Source organism: Sylvia atricapilla, chromosome 4 (genome assembly GCF_009819655.1).
Source record: "Sylvia atricapilla isolate bSylAtr1 chromosome 4, bSylAtr1.pri, whole genome shotgun sequence".
NCBI lineage: Eukaryota > Metazoa > Chordata > Aves > Passeriformes > Sylviidae > Sylvia > Sylvia atricapilla.
In genome coordinates, this window is record NC_089143.1 from 38,989,210 (window position 1) to 39,003,881 (window position 14,672).

The window sequence follows — 14,672 nt, forward strand, 5'->3', positions numbered from 1 at the left end:
ACCTCATGAGGTTGTCCAGGTGCTTCTACATGATGCCATCATTCCATGGTGCCCCTGGCCTGCTCAGCTTCCTGTCCCCTGCAAATGCAGGGGTGCTTGGTGCCAGTGTGCCTGGTGTCAAATGCCTGGGTGCCAGTGACAAAGGCACTGACGAGCCCCGGTCCCAAGGCAGAGCCCTGAGAGCCACCCTTTGAATGGGCCTAGTGAAAGTTGTCCATGCCCACAGCAGGGGACTTGAGACTACAAAATTCTGTATTTGCCCGGCTTGAAATGGACCTTAAAGATTATCTTTTTTCAACCTCCCTGCCATAAGCAGGGACACCTCCCACTAAACCAGGTTGCTCAAAGCCCCATCCAACCTAGCCTTAAAGACTTTCAGGGACTGGGCATCCTCCACTTCTCTGGACATCCTGTTCCAGTGCCTCACCACCTTCATGGCAATTAATTTCTTAATTAAAACCTACTACAGTTTGAGGCCATTCCCTCTTGTTCCATCACTAAATTTCTTTACCATGTTCCTCTCCAGCTTCCCTGTAGGCCTCCTTCAGATACTGGAAGGTTGCTGTGGGGTCTCCATGTGACTTCCTCTTCTCCAGGCTGAACAGACCCACCCGCCTCAGCCTGTCTTTATAGGGGAGGTGATCCACTTCACATTAACAACTTCATGATCCTTCTTTGGATTTGCTCCAACAGTTCCATGTCCTTCTCCTGTTAGGGACACCACAGCTGGATGCTCTACTGTAGGTGGGGTCTTACAACAGCAGAGGTGAAGGGGAGAATCAGCTCCTCGACCTGCTGGCCACACTTCTCTTGATGCAGCCCAGGATTCTGTTGGCTTTCTGGGCTGTGAGTGCATATTTGTGGCATGTGTTGAGTTTTTCATCAACCATCACCCCCAAATGCTTCTCTAGTGCTCAATCCATTTTCTGCTCAGCTTGGATTTGTGCCTAAGACTACACCAACCCAGGTGACTGACTAGATGGCCCTCAAGGTCCTTTCCAGCTCAAAACCTTCTCTAATTCCAGTATTTCAACAAAATCTTGACTGTATTAAAAAAAAAAAAAAAAACAAAACCCAAAAAACAACAACAACAACAACAACAACAACAACAAAAACAACCCCAAAAAACCACCAAAACTAGGTGGTATTGTTCATTACTAGGAACTGAGTTTATTAAGTTCCTTTTCAGTAATTAGTGTGTCTTTTTGCCAAACACAGTCTTCATCATTGATAGAAAGCTCACACCATCTCCTGCTCAATTTAGCCAGCAGATTTGTCTGCAGTGTTCCAGTTTAGCTTGCAACCGGTTAATCAGTTGACACTGTATTTTCAATATATTAATAAATTATCTTTTCTAATACTACTCATGAGATCTACATGCTCAATATAATTATAGAAACATGAGCCTCTGCAGCGTTATTAAACTTATAGCTGTTCTGCAGTGATCCCAGGGAGCTTCTGTGTCAGTATTTGAGGTCATGCCAAATAGTCTCTGCATCCTCACCCAACCTACACAACAGGGTTTATTAACAATGGGCCCATTGCAGTGTGTATCTATTTGATTTTTTTCTTTCTTTAGGTCAAATGAAGGAGATGCTTACTACACACTCAAAGATTTTTCACTCCTTATTCAATCTATCTGGAGTAATAAATTTGTGCTTTTAAAAATACAATATATACATAATTTTTAAAGCAACTTAAAAGGGAACAATATTCCTTTTTTTTTTTTATTATTATTAAACCAGAAGAAGTCTGAGTGAACTGTCTAGCATTCAAACAGCTGGAAGAAAACTACGAAGAGAAACTGAAGTATGTTACCTGAAAAATAAAAACCAACCAAACTAGCAGTACTTAACACTCTCACCACACAGATCAACAGTCTTTAAGTTAGAAAGTTATAAGATTTGAGTTATCAAATACAATTTCAGAATAAAGCTTTAGTTAATAACCAATAACACAATAATAAACAAACCAAAAATACAAAATAATGCAAAGTTTGTTTTAGGAACTTAAGCTTTACAAATTGACATTTTAGCAGCTCTCATGTCAACTAAACAATTTTTTAAAATAAATTTTATTTTTTAATAGCTACAGAACAGAATAATTGTACTTTATCTTTCAGTTGCACTTTTTTTTCCAGGCAGGGACATATATGTTAATATAGCTCTCAGATATATATTGAATGCACATCACAGTTCTGACAACTGGAGAGATTATCCCCTCAGTAGGACAGCACTAGAAACTTTCAGCTCCTTTGTGATGTTCAACATGTACTTTAGCAATTATAATAAATTGTTTTAACTGTTTTCCAAGGTTTCTACATAGTATTTTCATGAACCACTATAAAAAGCTTCCAAAGTGACCTGCAGATTTAGTTTACAAATTCTGAAATATATATAGGGCTCTACAGCAGTGTAGCCAAGTTTGATTAATTAAATTTTCCAGCCATATGTAGAATTGCTTCATTTTTTACCTCTTGTATCTGAAGGAATCAGAAAGATACAGAACTATGTAAAACAAATTACTGAGGTTAGTAAAACATGTTATTTCCTTCATGCTTTGGGCTTTTTTGTTTTTCTTTTTTGTTTCATTTTGTGGGTTTTGGTGATGGTTTTTTTTTTTTTTTTTTTTTTTTTTTTTTGGTTTGTTTGTTTTTTGGGGGTTTTTTTGTTTGTTTTTTTTGTTTTTGGGGTTTTTTGGGAAGGGTAGTTCTCAGCAGTATTTTCAGACAAATGCTTCACTTTAACACTGCCCTTTTGTTTACCTGTAATCTGAAAAAATATACTCACATACCTAAGTTTAGATAACCTAGGAAAGTGAGGCTTTGACATCAGTCCTCACCACCACACACAACTTTACGATGATGACCAAGATAGTGATAGAAGTTGTTTGTTCTCTATGGATAATAAGCAAAATATGGATTAAGGACAACTCTGAAACTAATTTCTTTGAACTAGCACTGGCGTTCATCCAAGATCATTGAATGTCCTGCTTCCAGGCAGGACAGGGTTAATTTTTACAGTTGCCAGGAGGAGGCACGCCTAAGACCTAGAGGTTATTCTGTACATCACATCGTTTCAGGGAGCAGGGCAAGGGCTCCCTTCCGGAGCAGTATAGTATGGCCAAAGGAGTGGACAAGCATCTTCTTGTTGGGAGTTTTTGTGTGAATCTTATCTGCCCTATAAACCCTGCATGCTGAGCTATGCAAGGCACTGGGACAACACTGCGTGAAAAGCAGCCCTAGGAGTGTAGCAAATCCCCACACCCACACTTCCTACTTTCCAAGTAGTGTAGAACAGTCTATTTGCTTTATCAGTCTATAATGGTGTCTTTTCAGTAAGAGACAAAGTATCTGCATAGAATTTTAACTTTACCAAACTCATGAAGTAACAGAAATTAGCTAAGGACAGGTTGAAAATATGTAAGATGCAGAAACTTTTTATAGTTTCTGATAAACCTTAACTCCTTAAGATTTTTTTTTTGTCACTGTAGAAGAAAACGAACATTTTCTGCAACTTTCAGGCAATGAATTTCACAGGTGCCTCATCTGACTCCAAAATTGTTCAGTTTCTCTTGCTTTTATTAGAGTGAGACCAACCTCCACCTGTGACACTCTCTGCCACTATCATCTTGCTCAGCCTTTGTCTTCCAGTGATTTGAATTAACATTTCTCTCCTACACATGCAGAATAAGACAAGAATATCTAGAGATAACAGGAGAAAAAAAAATCTTAGGAGAAAACTGAAATACAGTAAGGTTTAAGAGACGAAGATCAAGAACTACAAGACTAGCCCTAAAGAATTTTCACCACCTTCCTTACTATGATGCAGACAGAAAAGTAGTATTATTGTTATAAATACTAGAAACTGTTTTTTCAACACATTTAATAAAGGAATGCACCGCCACAGAAAAACTGAGGCCAAGAACTGTTCACAAATGAAATTAGGTCAACATTTCCTGATGCAAGAATAGTTTCTCTAAGTATTATGTCACAGTAAGTATATTAGTAAGTATTACAGAGATTTAAATTTAATCAATATTTTTCTTACAGAGTTAGAGGTAATTTGCAGATGATTGATCTTTCTTGTTGCCAGTGAAAACTTCTGAAGGAGTATTAAATATTCTGCATTTTGATTTAATACTTTCCAGCTGACATATCTAATATAGAAATAATTTCTTTAAAGCTTAGCATCAGCTTCTGCTGAAGAATGAACAGTAAACAAAATAGAGCTTTATTCTGAAACAGTGTATTCCAGTAACTAAAGCACAGCTATCTCTTGGATCCAACAAAATGGCCAACAAAGTAGAAAAGATGGTCTTTTTATCTGTATGCTGTATTGATATTCAGACTAAAAATTCCATGAGTTCTAAATCATTAATACACAGAGTGGTAAGTACTGTTTACCTTTTTCCCTGTCATTACACAGAGATTTTAAAAGAAAATTTTTGTGTTTTAAAAGCTAGGTTCTTCAAAAGCTTTCAATAGAACAGCAAGTTAATCTGTCCAAGTATTTCTAAACTGTTGCCAAAAAGAGCTGAAATTTAATTGTCATGTTTCTTTTTTCTGAAGGCAGCACTTCAGAAGTGTAGCTGACACGCTTCTGCAGTGTATAACAAGAACACTCATACGATGCTTCCATTTCAAAAGCACCAGAAAAATTATTTAAATTACACTCAAACTTACACCTTCAACATACATTAAACACACCACAGAAAAGCAAACAGCCAAGGGGAGATAAGCCAACAATTTTTAGTAACACCTTCAATATGCTTTATTTTTGTTGTGGCTCTCCTCCCTCACTGTGAGGTGAATACTTTTGGCTGTTTTCTTACCCATTCAAGTGCAAGTGCTGCTGTATACAGACAGCAATTTACTGCCTCCTGCCACTGAGGCCTCACCCAGCTCAGTTTCTAACACACCTCAGTTCCCCATCCCCCAAACATGCCCCAGAAGGTTTGCATTCTTGAAGATCTAGCATCTATGGCTATGCTTTGGTCTTGAGCCGGACATGAGAGTTTTGGTTGTTTCTTGAGTTTGTGACTATACTATAAAAATCACTTCACTGCATTGGACTGCTCACAAGCAGCTGTTTCCAACACAGATGCCTCTGTTGGGAAGAAGTGAGGAGAACAGCTGTAAAACCACAAGTACCCCCACCTTTTAATGTGTTATGTAGCATTTATTTAAATCCAGCTTATTTTCCTCTTCATTCTCTCTTCACATCTGATTTTCTTCTACCAGACATTTTGTCTTCAGCAATAGAAAAATATTCTGATGCATGGCTGGTATCAGTGGAGACAGATGTTCAACTTAGCTCTTAACTGTCAGAAGTGCTGTCTCTTAGCATTCCTCCTGTCTCACTTGCTGCAAGCACAGAACCTCCTAAAGATGGGTCACTGCATGTGCCAGGAACAGAACAAGCTGTGTTCTGAAACTGTACAGGCTCAGGCTTATCCTCCCTTCTAGGACACAGACAGTTGTTTTCAGCAACAGTTTCTTCTTCTTTTACCTTTTTTTGTTGTTGTGTTGCCATAGAAAGTTGAGTGGAAGATGCATTCTCATATTCAACAGGAAGGACTCCTGAACATAAAGGGTGACAAGGAACATTACCATCATCAAGCTTTTCTGCATTTTCAGTGTTTTCAGATGAGTTCACAGGCAAACACAAGCCTTCGCATTTTGGATGACTATGAAGAGAAGCAGGCTCTGCACACTCTGAAGATACAGGTTTCCCTAGATTTAGAAGTGTTTTATCAGATTTCATCTTCTCCTTATCCATTTTTTCTGTTCTGTTTCCAGAAAAAAACATGGAAGAAGTCAGCGAATCAGAGGAATTTCTGACAATGCCTTCAAATGAAAATACTGGTGAAGGCAATGGATGGTTACTTTTGAAAGAAAATGCACAATTACTGGTGAGAAGGGGGGTCTTGGAGACACCATTAACCCCAGCTCCAGTGTTAGTTTCTGAAGTCCCACAAGCTACGGTTGTGCTGGATTCTGAACTGTGTGGATTTTGTTCCCCTAGGACAGGTGGTTTCTGTGTACCATATCCTGCAGGTTCCTTTGCACAAGGTGTTTTTTCCCTCATGTGAGATGATGTTTTTTTGTCAGATGGCTGCTCAGATCGGCTAAAATACGAGGATGATGGCAACACCTTACATGAATTGCCAACTTCCGATCCTGCAAACCAATCTCTTTCTGAACTGCCAAAGGGAAACAAAACATGTCGTTTCTCACTTTCTGCTGAGTCTAAATTAGGACTTGTTGAAGCATCACAAACTGTGTTTTTGGTTTCAGCACCATATTTATCCTGGTTATTGGTTTTATCCACCTTATCACATCTCCCTAAATAAAACTGAGGGAAAGCACATCTCTTGTCTTGCTTTTTAAAGGAAAATGTACCTCTGTCTTTACTAAATCTTGGCAATGAGTTGTTAGATGCACTGAAAGTAAAAGGTACACCTGAAGGTTGCTCTGCTGAAATATCTACAGATTCTGAATTTGAAATGTTAACAGCCACTGTTGCTGCTGGCTTTAAGTCCGATGAAGTGCTAGAATTTGAGTTCATTTCACTGGAAACAGTAATTGCTGATGCCTGTCTTGGCCATTTTTCTTTAATTAATAAATCTGGAGAAGTTTCGGACAAGGCTGAAGTGGATATTTCCTGGCCATCTCCCTCATGAAATAATTTTAAGTCACCATTTGTTTCAGAAAAAGTTGTATTTGTGGATGGGATGCTATGAGCACTATTTCCAGAAAAGTTTTTTTTGTCAAAGCCACTTCCTCTTTGGAAGGCTCCTGTTTTCATTTTGACTGTGTTATTTGCTTTGGTAGGTGAAGATATAAGAGAAGTCCCTGAGGGCTTATCCTTGGAGGCCTCAGCAGTTACAGATTTATACTTTTTGTTTGCAGGGAAATTTTGAATCTTAAACACATTGGGGAGCTTCTGGAGTTCCATATAGTATTTGTAACGTAACTCCTGTAATTACAGGAAAAAAAAGAATAAAAACATCACATTATCTAACATGGCATTTGTGGATTCAGAGGTTATAAAACTCATGTATGACTAAGACTGGAGAAAAGTTCTTATATTCTAGAGAACTTATAATGTATTTTTCCATTGGTACTGGAAGGCAACAGGACACAAGTCATTACAGGAAAAGTGCTTGAAAGACAATTAACAAGATACATATAGAACCCTGATGAAAAAGTAGGTTTTGAAGGAGGAGACTACAGAGAACTATTTAAAGTCACTATCAAAACCAAAAATAGATAAAAACAGTAACGTAGATATTAAGCAACAAATTCTAAATCAAAGTCTCATGAAAAATAGCCATCTGAAATTAAGTTAGATGGTGGGGGTTTTGTTCTTTTTTGTTATTATATATAATTATATTCTTAATGGCAATACAAAATAGGTATTCTCCAAAATAATGCAGAAAAAAATTTCTATATTTAAAAGACCTAAGCAACATTTTAATTCAATCATCTGCCACTGGTATTCTCAGAACATACATAATGTGATTCAGTGCCACAGCCATGCTTCACTAACTGTAACTGGAATCATTCTGTACAGAACAATACTCAGCCACCCACAGGGAGCTACTAGTAAGTTAAAAGATAATTAAAAATCTAGTTGTATAACTACATAATTCAAAATGAAACAAAAAAAGAGACTTAATTCAGTTTCGTGTCAAATTATTATATGGTCTTACAAAGTGGAACTCTATTCTATAGAAAATAGAATACAGGCAGATGACTTCCTCTTCAAATAGACACCAGGGAAGTTTATTCAGATTAGAAAGCTACAGATGTGATTCAAAAAGCTACACTAAATATAAATGTAAATATTTGAAGTCGGTAGTAAGATTATGTTTCAGCTTTCTAGAGGAAAAAAAAAAAAAAAAAACAAACAAAAAAAAAAAACACACCAAAAAAAACCAAGGTAAAATTCTGACAACTTTAATGCCTTGTCATTCTAGAATAGAAGGGTAACTTTCTACTGAGGAAACTGAAAAACATGTTAAAAGCTTATTTAGAAAGTTGCATCACAACAAATACTAACTTAGCCATACTTACAACTGATGTTCAATCATACCTCATGGCTCATATTTCGAAATTCAGACATTTCTGATATTGACATAAAGCGAGTAGGGGTCCTGCTACCATCTCCTTCATCCTGTCCTGCTACAGGCTGAAAAATATTTTTTCAGCAGACATTATATTTCATTTTGGTAAGCCAAAACATACAAAATAGTACCATGCTGAAGATCACATAGCCAGTAACTTACAAGAAATGTGTTGGGTGTATTCCTCTGGTCCTGCCACTGCTTTATGATATCTTTAAATAGAGTTGAGCTCTCATTTCCTTCAAAAGGTAGCTCTATTAGAAAGAACATAAGGATAGCGATGGACAATATATTAAATATGGCAAACACTGAAAGGTTCCTGTGCACCTAAACAGATTCCATTGAAGAATAAAAATATAGTGCCTTAAGTGAGACCCTAGCCGTTGTTGAATTTTCTGTGATATACATTTTTTAAATGCTGGAAATGCCTGGCCTTACAGAAAACCTAACACCTCCTCCTGTGAGGTAAAGACACTTAAAGTAAGCATAGGCAACATCAGCACAACACTACAACAAACGCCCATCTAGCTCACAACACACTTCAGTCAGCAGAGCTATTGGTCAGCTTTGAAAAGTATGGGACTGCAGATTCCAAAAATACAGCCTAGGAACTTCCTAGAGAAAGCACATTCATTTAAAAATCCCTCATGAATTTATCGTTCATTTAATTTGCTCAGATGCTTTCTTGGATGTGTTTGCCACGCAGATTGTTTATTAGCAATTGGTTCCACAAGTTTCAAGTTTCTAGACTTCCCAAATCCTGCAATTCCTTCTTCCCCACCTTGAACAATGCCTGCATCAACAGGGGTTAACTCCAATGCTAAGATTTCATTAACCACAGACTTGACATCTATCTTCTTTGGTATATACACTGGTGGTTTTTCCCAGTTGGATGCTATATTCATCACATCAAGCTGAGTTTTCATTCTGGAAAAGGAAAAAAAAAACCAATCAAAAATGAACCAACTTAAATATTTTTCTTCATGCTTACATGCAAGCTAAATTATACCTGCCTAATATAAAAAAAATATTTTATAGAGAAATCACTTGGAAGGAGAAGGAATCAGAAAAATTATGTCTACAATAAAACTTTCAGGTTATCTACATTTTTTTTTCTTAGCACTTGTTCATTTGAACAAGTTTAGGTTTTATAATCAGTGAAAACTGCAAGAAGTAGTGGTGGTAGGTCAGCTAAAAATTAGCCCCTCCAATTTCCTTAGTGTAAACTACCTGAATCTAAATTATACCTCTTTTTCAGAGGGCATTGCTAATGTTAGTCTGAAACACTGTGTTTTAAAGAACTTAATTTCCAATATTCTTTTCTAGAAACAGGTTAAAAGATTCTAAGAAATCTAATTAAGAACCCTTGGAAAATATTACCCAAATTCTGCAGAATCTCCACACACTCTCTTACACAAAGATTTCTGTAAAAGCTTCAAGCATGCTGCAGTGTTCCTGAGTTTAAATAAGATATCTGAAAATATCCGATCACTAAGTATTAATGGATTTGTATATTTACTTTGTATTAGGGGGTATTTCAAAAGCTTAGTTATCTGTAATCCTAGATAGTAAGTCACTCAAATTCTTCACGCATTTCCTAAAATTTATCATATTTGGCATCAAAAAATATGAAAGCATTATAATCTCTTAATTACTCAACATTATTTTCATTTTAAATTCTTTATCTTATGATATCCAATGTAGCTATTTTTTTAGTTTTTAATCTTAAAAATCTAAAAGAAAACTAAAGAACTAACAAAACATGAAAAAATATACCTTGTATTCAAGCCACAGGCAACCTATAAATAAAACAAGAATTTGTAAGATATGAGCATTTCTCCAACTATCAGGAAGTTATTGCTTCATCAGAATACTTGAGAGACTAAAGTTTCTGTCTTTATTTCACAGAAATAAATATTCTAGAAAATAAAGCTGTTAACATTAAAAAACCAACCAACAAAACTCCAACCTAAACAAGTATGTCTGTGACAACTATTTTTCTTGTACTATTTTGTGATAAATACAAAAAACTCCTTAAGAGCTAAATGAAGGCATGGTCCATGCGGTCACCTGATCAGTTTCAGAAGCTGAGATACTTGTATACATTCAAATGAAGGACTATTTTGTATTTCTTGGAGAGGAAGCCTCTGCTATGCGCTCTCAATATGACATCATACTATTAAAAAAGCTGTCTTTTAATGTTAATTCTGGCAGATAATGGTGGTAAGAAGTGCACTGTGGTCATGTGAGACTTCCCAAAGAACATGTAATGAAAAGTAAAAAACCTGACTGGATTAGAGCTACTTCCCTATAAAAACCTGGTTATCTCACTGTACTGCATCTTTACACAACAAAATCAGTGTACTGTTCCAGAGGGCAGGCAGGGAGGTGCTAAGTTAAGAGAAAGAAAACAAGTAAGAGAAAAAAGGAAGTAGATGAACAGGAGGAATGGGAGGAAAAAGGTGAGAAAGTAAGAAAGAACCCAAAGATAAAAGTAGAGAAAGAACAGAAGGCAAACCGGAAGAACAGAAGGAAGAGGCAGAATACAAAGCAAACCACGAGACATAGGAGGAAGACAATGAAAACAGGATGGGGAATGACAAGAAAAGAGGGGGAGGAGGAACAACAGGAAGAAAAGGAGCAAGTTGAGAAAGAGAGACATCACAGTGATTAGTGACATACTAATCACTGGAATCACAGTATTTCTTCCAAAAGTGGGAGTTGCTTTTACTTCAAGTAAAAGTTAAATTTTCCTTTGCAGGTTGTTACGAGACACTTAGTCAAACTCTGTACTTAGCGTCCCACTTATTTGGAGGTCCCAAAGGACCCACTGCAGAAATCAGCAATATTCTGTTTCTTAGGAAAGCAAACAATAAAAATCACTGAGAAGCCGCATATAAAGTCTTTTCAAACTTTTCTAAAATTGAAAAACATTGCTATAAAAAAGTACAAAGTGTTAAGTAATTTTAATCTATGTTTTTCATTTGCCAAGTGTTTTTCCTGATTGATTATAATCATGAACTACAATACAGCAGGCTCTATTTGAGTTCTTTATACAAATGGTATAAAAAATGAAAGGCCATCACCTCCAGGAAACACTGAGGATCACACTCATGGACGAGCTTTTCACAATCCTTCAAAAAATTCTCAATAGTCTTCTTGTGAGTTTCTTTCATTTTCTTCCAAATTTGAAATTCTTTCTCTTTTTTATCTCTTTGATTTTCAACATCTTCCAGTAATTGCTGTTTTTTCATTTCTAGAGTTTTGAAAATTTCTGCAAATTTCAGGTCAATTATCTCCACATCGTTTTTTAGCATTATCTAGAAGGACAAGAACACAAGAACAGATGCAAATTAAGTAGCAATGTCTATACACTGTCACTTCTATAAGAAAGCTCAGAGCACATCTACACCACAAAGAGCACCTGTATGCTCCAGGCTGTGAATAAACTGTGATAAGAGGAGAAACAAACATAGACATAGAATATCCAGCATTTGTAACTCACATCTGCATCATCTGGTCCTTTTGAGATCTCATTTACCAGCTTCTCATTTATTATCCTCATTTGTTTCAGAGTGCTAAAGAAGGTTAACTGCAAGAGAATTGAAACACTTATTACAACTTTATCCATTTCATAAAATAAACACATTTCAGCGCTTATCTAGAATCAGATGAAGACAAACAAGGGGCTACTGGAAAGGGTCCAGTGGATGACCACAAGGATGATCAGGGGTCTGAAGCATCTCTTTTATGAGGAGAGACTGCAGGCGTTGGACCTGTTTAGTCTGGAGAAGATTGAAAGGAGATCTCATTGACATATGTAAATATCTCAAAGGCAGGTGCCAAAAGGAGGGTGCCAGACTCTTTTCAGTGGTGTCCACTGAAAAGACGGGACAAGGAGCAGTGGCCATAAACTAAACCACAAGGCATTTCATCCCAGCATGAGGAAGAACTTCTTGACACTGTGGGTGGAAGAGCACTGCAACAAGCTGCCTAAGGAGGTTGTGGAGTCTCCTTCTCTGGAGGCATTCAAACCCCACCTGGTGACAATTCTGTGTCACCTGCTCCAGGTGACCCTGCCTTGGCAGGGGTTTGGACTTTATGATCTCCTGAGATTCCTTCCAACCCTATCAATTCTGTGATATTCTGAACAATATAGCAAAAAAGCTTGTGATTCAAAACATCACTTAACGTTTAACACTTTCCTGGATCAGTACACAAATTTTCTTCTGCTATTTCTCAAAGTAATGTTCTCAGGCTCACCTACAATGCATACTGATAGAATGATGACTTTATAGTTAAAACATTGTTTTCCTGAGGCTTTTTTTAACACTTCCCCTCACATATACCTATGACAATGTAAGTTTTAATCGTATTATTCCAGTTTGGAAAAAAAATGTGTGATACTCACTTTTTTTTTTGCCTCACATTGCTAAAACACAAAGATGTTCATAAGCAAGATACTTGTTTAATATTATCACTGAATATCCCTCCTTTATTTCTCTATAGTTCACTATATTTCACTACTTTACATTATGTAGTAGTATGTCTAGTGCAAAGGCTCTTTTCCCCTGGTTTCTCAAGTGACATACAATTGATGATGGGAAAGGCAGGAGAAAAATCAGTGTAAAGGCAACTTTTGTCTTAAAGAATGGTCGGTGTATTTAAACTTTTATGTGTGGACTTTCTTTTCATCACTGCCCTGCAGTTGTTTCAATTACTGCACAACAGAACCACCACCCTGCACTCAATTTGCACAGGGGATGAAAAACTCATTCTATCCAATTAATCTTTATTTTGTTAAAAATCACAACTTCTGCAACCATGCAACCAACCATGATAGTTCTTATGCAGACTGTAAAGCATCTTGGTTAGACATTTATTATTACTCACCCAAACTATCTATCCCTAAATATGTAATTATCTGTGACCCAAATTATCTATCGCAGCTAGACAGCCTACAAACAAAACATCTGTCGGTAGGTTTTTGGAGTCGTTAGATCTTCCTGAACTTGGATAACCAACAAAGCCAAACACCAACACCCCTTCCCACCAAATCAAACCCAAAAAACCCGACACCACCCCAAAATCCAAAATCAACTCTCCAGCTCCTTTGGTAAACTGGGTTCAAATATGTTGCTACTGTAATAGCGCCTGGTCGCCTGTATGCGTGGGATGCAGTCTGACAGCAGCCCGGAAAAGCACAACCCGGCAGTCCACAAACAACTCCTTACTGCCCCAAAGCAGCACAAGCCCTCTGCCTCTCTCCTGCCCACCACGCCGCGGCTTTTCCTGTGTTTCTGAGCAAAAACAACCCGTGCCCGGTGGGATCTCCTGTGGCCAACCCGACCTCCCAGCCAGGCCCTTAGAGCGGAGGGGGAGCGCCGCGCTTACTTTTTCTTCCTGGTACACGGTATCTATGAGGTTGACAGAGTGGAAGATGCCCTGATGCTCCTCGGAGACGCACTGCCCGCACCCCGCCTGGCGGCACATGCGGCAGTAGAGCTGCACCGGCCGGCTCGGGTGTTTCTGGCAGCTTCCCCCGAACGCCTGCTGGGACAGCACGTCGGACCCCGGCTTCGGCCCTAGCGCCGCCTGCCCGGCCGTGGCAGCGCCCGCCGCGCCGGACCGGTAGAGCTTGACCACCTCCGCCAGGGTGGTGTTGACGGGCAGGGCGGCGACACCGCCGCGGGGCAGCAGGCACAGCTTCCTGCACAGAGGACACGGCACCCGGGCGCAGGACGGGCCCGGGCCTGGCCCCGGCGCCCCGCGGCCGAGACGGGCCTGCCCCGGACTCCGCTGCAGCTGCCGCAGGCGGGCGGCCTCGGCCGAGGCCAGGCACTCCAGCACGCAGCCCCGGCAGAAGTTGTGCGAGCACAGCGGCAGCGTCACCGGCTCCTCCAACAGCGACAGGCACACGGCGCACGTCAGGCTCGCCTCCATCGGCGGCGGCGAAGGGACAGGCGGGCGCCGCTCCTGCTGCTGCTGCTGCTGCTGCTGCTGCTGCTCCTGGCCCCCCTCGTCCCGCTGCTCCGCCACTTCCAGCTCGACAGCACCGCGGGGCTGAAGCCGAGCTACCACGCAACCCGGGAACGCCGCACTCCAAACGTTGCTTCCAGCCGTCAACTTCCCAAGAAGTGGCGCCCAGCCGTGGGGGGCGGGGCGAGGAGAAGAGCGTTTGCGATTGGCGGATGTGCGAGATTGACATCGCCTTTCTCCAATAAGAGCAGGCGATGGCAAGGAGGCGGGGTGGAAGCTATTGGGATCCGCCTCCTGCCTGGCGCGCGAGCGCCCGCGCGGCGTGGCGTCCGCGGGGTCCTAGCGCCGCCGCCGCCATTTTGTGACGGGCTGTGGGCGGAGCTCCGCCTCACGGGCTGGGACGGGGGCTCGGGCAGGGCTCGGCGCTCGGGGAGCGCTGCGCGGGCGGCGCGCGTTTGGCAACTGAGAGAAGCGTCGCCGTTCTTTTCTGCACACCTTCGGAGTTAAAACGAAGTGACTCCGCAGTGCCGAGGTACGGCTGTTGGGAGCTACCTCCAGCTACA

The 14,672-nt window shown here is 39.9% G+C and overlaps 1 protein-coding gene across 1 annotated transcript; it reads right to left on the minus strand.

Moving 5' to 3' along the window:
* Positions 1-1,922: 1,922 nt before the first annotated feature.
* On the minus strand, positions 1,923-14,272 carry LOC136360405 (uncharacterized). The gene is made up of 8 exons (XM_066317619.1): positions 13,525-14,272; positions 11,636-11,722; positions 11,217-11,450; positions 9,907-9,929; positions 8,912-9,057; positions 8,293-8,384; positions 8,100-8,195; positions 1,923-6,980 (listed from the first exon to the last, which is right to left on the minus strand). Exons 1-8 carry the CDS (start codon positions 14,071-14,073, stop codon positions 5,319-5,321), a joined length of 2,889 nt encoding a protein of 962 aa, XP_066173716.1. The 5' UTR covers positions 14,074-14,272; the 3' UTR covers positions 1,923-5,318.
* Positions 14,273-14,672: the final 400 nt, after the last annotated feature.